This window comes from Engraulis encrasicolus, chromosome 12 (genome assembly GCF_034702125.1).
Source record: "Engraulis encrasicolus isolate BLACKSEA-1 chromosome 12, IST_EnEncr_1.0, whole genome shotgun sequence".
NCBI classification, from domain to species: domain Eukaryota; kingdom Metazoa; phylum Chordata; class Actinopteri; order Clupeiformes; family Engraulidae; genus Engraulis; species Engraulis encrasicolus.
Window position 1 is genome coordinate 30,714,095 of NC_085868.1, and position 5,000 is coordinate 30,719,094.

The following is a 5,000-nucleotide window of genomic DNA, read 5'->3' on the forward strand; positions in this document are numbered from 1 at the left end:
GACAAGTCCTCTACATTAAAATGTAATTGTTGATTTTTTGTCTGATTAGGAAGATGTTGCCAGCTGTAGCACGCACACACATGCACACACATGCACGCATGGCCGCACGGGCGCACACACACACACACACACACACACACACACACACACACACACACACACACACACACACACACAACAAGGTGGTACATTTGATGGCTGACTCAGACTGTTTACTGTATGTAGTGTTACTGTACGTGTTACTGTACGTAGCGTGTGTGTGTGTGTGTGTGTGTCCGTCCACATGCTTTTTTTGTTTGTTTGTTTGCTGTTCAATAGTTAGTATTCTAAGACCTGTGCCAGTGTGGTGACTTTAGATTGTAGCGGGCAGTGGAAGGCTTTGCAATTACTTCTTGATGTGCAGCTTACACACACACACACACACACACACACACACACACACACACACACACACACACACACACACACACACACACACACACACACACAAATCTTCATCTTTCTTTTTGTGTGCACATTGCACACATACACTACACACACACAAATCTTCATCTATTTTTTTTGCGCACATTGCATTGTTACACCCCCTGAGATACTACTGTAGCAATCAACAGGCTCTCTCCCACTTTGAAGGCACACACACACGCACACATGCACACGCACACCTACACACACCGCAGGCATTCTCCACTAAGTTGGATTGGAAGCAAAGAGAAAAGTTTCTCCTACTTCGATCTTGAAACTCAACTAGCGCTTTCCTTGTTTGGGAGATTCTCTTCTCGCATCTGAGTGCAGCTTTGGAACACACACACACACACACATACTCACGGACATGTGTCTGCACATACACACACACACACACACACACACACACACACACACACACACACACACACGTTTACAGACGCACATGTACACATGCTCACATCAACATCACCCCCAACCCTCGAAACATTTCTGACAGCATCGGTCCACACAGTGCGGCAGTGCTCACTCAATGACAGGCCGTGTGAAACGATTGCTGGCAGGACAGTAGAGCACAGTACAGATACAGATACAGATACTGTGCGCTTGCTCACTCACGCTGAGTTGGATGTTAGAATGACATGTCTTTGAAGCCTCTGTCTACTCTGTTGCCCAAGATGGAGGAGGAGTTGTTGATGCAGCAGCTTCTGCATCTGCTGTTGTTGTTTTTTTGTAAAAGCTATGCCTTTTTTGTGTGGTTTTTTTTTTTTTCTTCCTTTTTTTGTGTTTTTGGTGCAATGTTGTTTGCTGTTTAAACCTGACCGAGGTGAGCACAACTTGGGCCGTGTCATCGCGAGCGTGAAGAAAATCGATCGTCTTTCTTGAGCAGTCAAAGACGAGACCCTGGGCTTAAAGCTAAAAATGTGGAATGAACTCAGTAAAACATTGCCCATTTTCACATGCACTTCTTTCACACAGATTTTCAATCTTCAGACTTGAAGAAGATTATGATTAGCAAGTTTAAGGTGCAGTTCATACATACCCGGGTATTTTGATATACGAAGACCTTCCCCTTCGGTTGTGCCTTTCGTTCACAAACAAACAAAGGTTTTCCTTCTATAAACGAAGCTCCAAAAAAACTCTGGCAAAAGTGGAGATTTTTAAAAATCTCCGGTTAGCATTTGTATATAAACAAAGATAAACGGAGACTTCTACTTACGGCGCACAGGCTTAACATATTTATGACAGCTCTCAACAGCATATTTATGCGTATTTGCCTTTGATGTGAACGAAAATATTTTGCTAAGCGTAGAGAAGAAAAAAAAATGTTTATCAAAATACCCAGGTATGTATAAAAAGCACCTAAGTACCAAAATGATGTTCACCAACATTCCAAATGAATATGTGTGCGTAAGGAATTCAGTGTACATGTTCAGCAGAATAGTGAATTTGCCTGCCAAGGAGGCATTTCTGTGGTTTCCTGTAATAGATAGTTTGGTTTGTCTTCCCATATTCATTTGACATGCCAAATGCAGGTAATAACTGTGTGTGTGTGTGTGTGTGTGTGTGTGTGTGTGTGTGTGTGTGTGTGTGTGTGTGTGTGTGTGTGTGTGTGTGTGTCCTTGCCTACGTGTGTGTGTGTCCTTTTGTGGGTGTGTTCTGCAGTGTCGGCAGAGAACTTGGAGAAGAGCTTGCGTCTGATGGAGAGACAGCTGCAGCAACTGGACAGAGACCTGCAGACCTTCAGCTCCCCACAAGACGAAAACGACAAGTTCACCACCAAGATGACCATATCCTTTACACACACACACACACACACACACACACACACACACACACACACACACACACACACACACACACACACACACACACACACACACACACACACACACACACCTGAACACATGCTGACACACACAGACAGGAATGATCATATCCTTAACACACACACACACACACACACACACACACACACACACACACACACACACACACACACACACACACACGACCGTAACCTTTACACAAAGACACACGAGTACAGTGCCACACACAGAGGAGCAAAGTGCAGTAGCCAAACCCTTTTTGTTAAAACATGTAGTTACTGCACCACTTAGAAATGGCCAAGAATTTCCAAAGGCACACTGCTTGATTATGTTAAAAAAAGCCTTTAATATGATGGGCTAAAGGCTTTTTAACTTAATCAAGCAGTGTGCCTTAGGAAATCCTTTACAAGACTGAAACAACAGCAACAACTGAAGTTAAATTTTGCATTTCTAAGTGAACAATTTCCTTGAGTCAAAGAACACCTGCTTTATAGAAAAAAGTGAAGCAGCACTCCTCCTTAGCGACCACAAAATTGTTGGTGTTTCAGCATGTCGTTACTGCGTTTTGACTTTGCAGACCAGTAATTCTCTGCACTCCAACCCTAACCCTAGCCCTGCATAAGGACATGAATCATTGAACATTGCACACCGTCACATACACACACCCAACCTGACAACCTCTCATACAAGTGTGTGTGTGTGTGTGTGTGTGTGTGTGTGTGTGTGTGTGTGTGTGTGTGTGTGTGTGTGTGTGTGTGTGTGTGTGTGTGTGTGTGTGTGTGTGTTGTGTGTGTGTGTGTGTGTGTGTGTGTGTGTGTGTGTGTGTGTGTGTGTGTGTGTGTGTGTGTGTGTGTGTGTGTGTGTGTGTGTGTGTGTGTGTGTGTGTGTGTGTGTGTGTGTGTGAGAGAGAGAGATTGTGAGTGTGGACACCTGCGTGTCAGTGACTTTGACACCTCTTTTAATTATTCACTCAAAAGATCTCATTCTGGCAGTCGAGTGTGGAGACAGGTGTCTGTTAAATAATGAAGCTCACCCAGCCTGCCTTACTCCTGTCTGTGTGTGTGTGTATGTGTGCGTGCGCGTGTTTCTGCATACGCGTGTGTGTGCGTGTGTCTGTCTGTCTGTCGGTGTGGATGTGGATGTGGATGTGTGTGTGTCTGTGCGTCTGTGTGTCGGTCTGGTTGTGGGTGTGTGTCTGTGTGTAAGTTTGTGTGTAAGTGTCTGTGTGTGGGTGTGGGTGTGGGTGAGTCACAGAAAGGGACACCTTAACTAGACCTAGCACAAACACGTCTGCACATCCACAGTATCAACTTACTCTTAGACTTACATTTAGACTTACTCGACTCAACAGCCAGGAGCATCCTCAGAGGCCTTGCTGTGGGAACTTGTTGCCCTTGCCATTTCCATTTGCTTCACCCCAGCTGCCAAACCTGGGGTGCATTTCTGATAAGCGTAGTTGTTAGCAGTTAGCAACTTCTGTAGTTGTCAATGGGAAATTTCATTGCAACCAACAAAGTAGCCAATATAGTTAGGAACTACGCTTTCCAGAAATGCGCCCCTGGATCAGAAACGGCTAAATTAGTAGGAAAATTGGTATTCCATTGTCTATACAGTACAGTAGTCAGCCAGTTAGTTTTTACTAGCCAGGGAACTCCCATACTTCCTTTAGTTGTACACAATCGTTCCGACCTGAAAGATCTCTTGTGAGTAGATCTGGTGGTAACCAGGCAAAGTTGTTACTATGTCATGCTGTGGTCCCTGAGTCATGTATAACGGAGATACAATACAGCCGTATTGTGTAAATTCTAGTTGTAAGTAGGTGTGTGGAGCTTGAACATGAGAGAGGCAGGCAGGCAGGCAAGCATGCACGGTAGGAAAGGTGATATGGCCTTTGATGGGTCAGGGTGTTTTTTGTTTTTGTTTTTTCTTGAAAGTGCAGTCAGTCAGTCAGTTAACTTTTTGTTGCTCCAATCCATGGCATGGCATTAGCCAGGTAGTTAGTGGCTTGTGCATCTGTCCACCACATAAAAATCATTGATTTTTTTGAACACATTTGTTGTCAAGTCAAGTCAAGTCAAGTCAAGTTTATTGTCAATTTCTTTACATGCACTGGTCATACAAAGAATTTGAAATTGCGTTTCTTGCTCTCCCATGCAGACATAGACTAATCTAGGTAAGGACATAGACAGTATAGACATAGACAGTACTCATACATGGACATAGACAGTATGGACGTAGACATTGCTCATACAGACATTTAAAGTGCAAGACTGGACAACAGAAGACTTGTAGAGAACATACATTAAGAGGAGGTATTTTGTTGTTCTTTTTTCTAAAAGTCCTTTATAGCGTTCTGACATAGTAATAGTAGCATTTGAAGAAATAAATAATTAAAAAAAGGTTTTTATTAAATACACCAGCAGCAGTATGTGTGTGTGTGTGTTTGTATGTGTTTTGAGTGCGTGTGTGCGTGTGTGTGTGTGTGTGTGTGTGTGTGTGTGTGTGTGTGTGTGTGTGCATGTTTATGTTTTGAGTTAGTGCAGGTTGAAAGTTCAGTCACAGATGTAGTTGATGCTGGTGGAATGTTCAGTCGCAGATATGGTGGTGGGGATGAGGGGGGGGAGCGTTGTCAGTGGCCTGGCTGGCTAGAGGCTGACAGTGAAGGGAGAGTGGGTTGAGTGTTCAGTATCTTGATTGCTTGATGCA

General features: G+C 43.8%; 1 protein-coding gene across 1 annotated transcript in view; it reads left to right on the forward strand.

The window, feature by feature from the left end:
* Positions 1-5,000, forward strand: part of LOC134459672 (protein diaphanous homolog 3-like) — a 414,535-nt gene that overhangs the window by 277,864 nt on the left and 131,671 nt on the right. Inside the window, exon 23 of the mRNA XM_063212051.1 lies at positions 2,131-2,254. Within this exon, the coding sequence (XP_063068121.1) occupies positions 2,131-2,254 (124 nt within the window). The remainder of the gene's footprint in view (positions 1-2,130; positions 2,255-5,000) is intronic.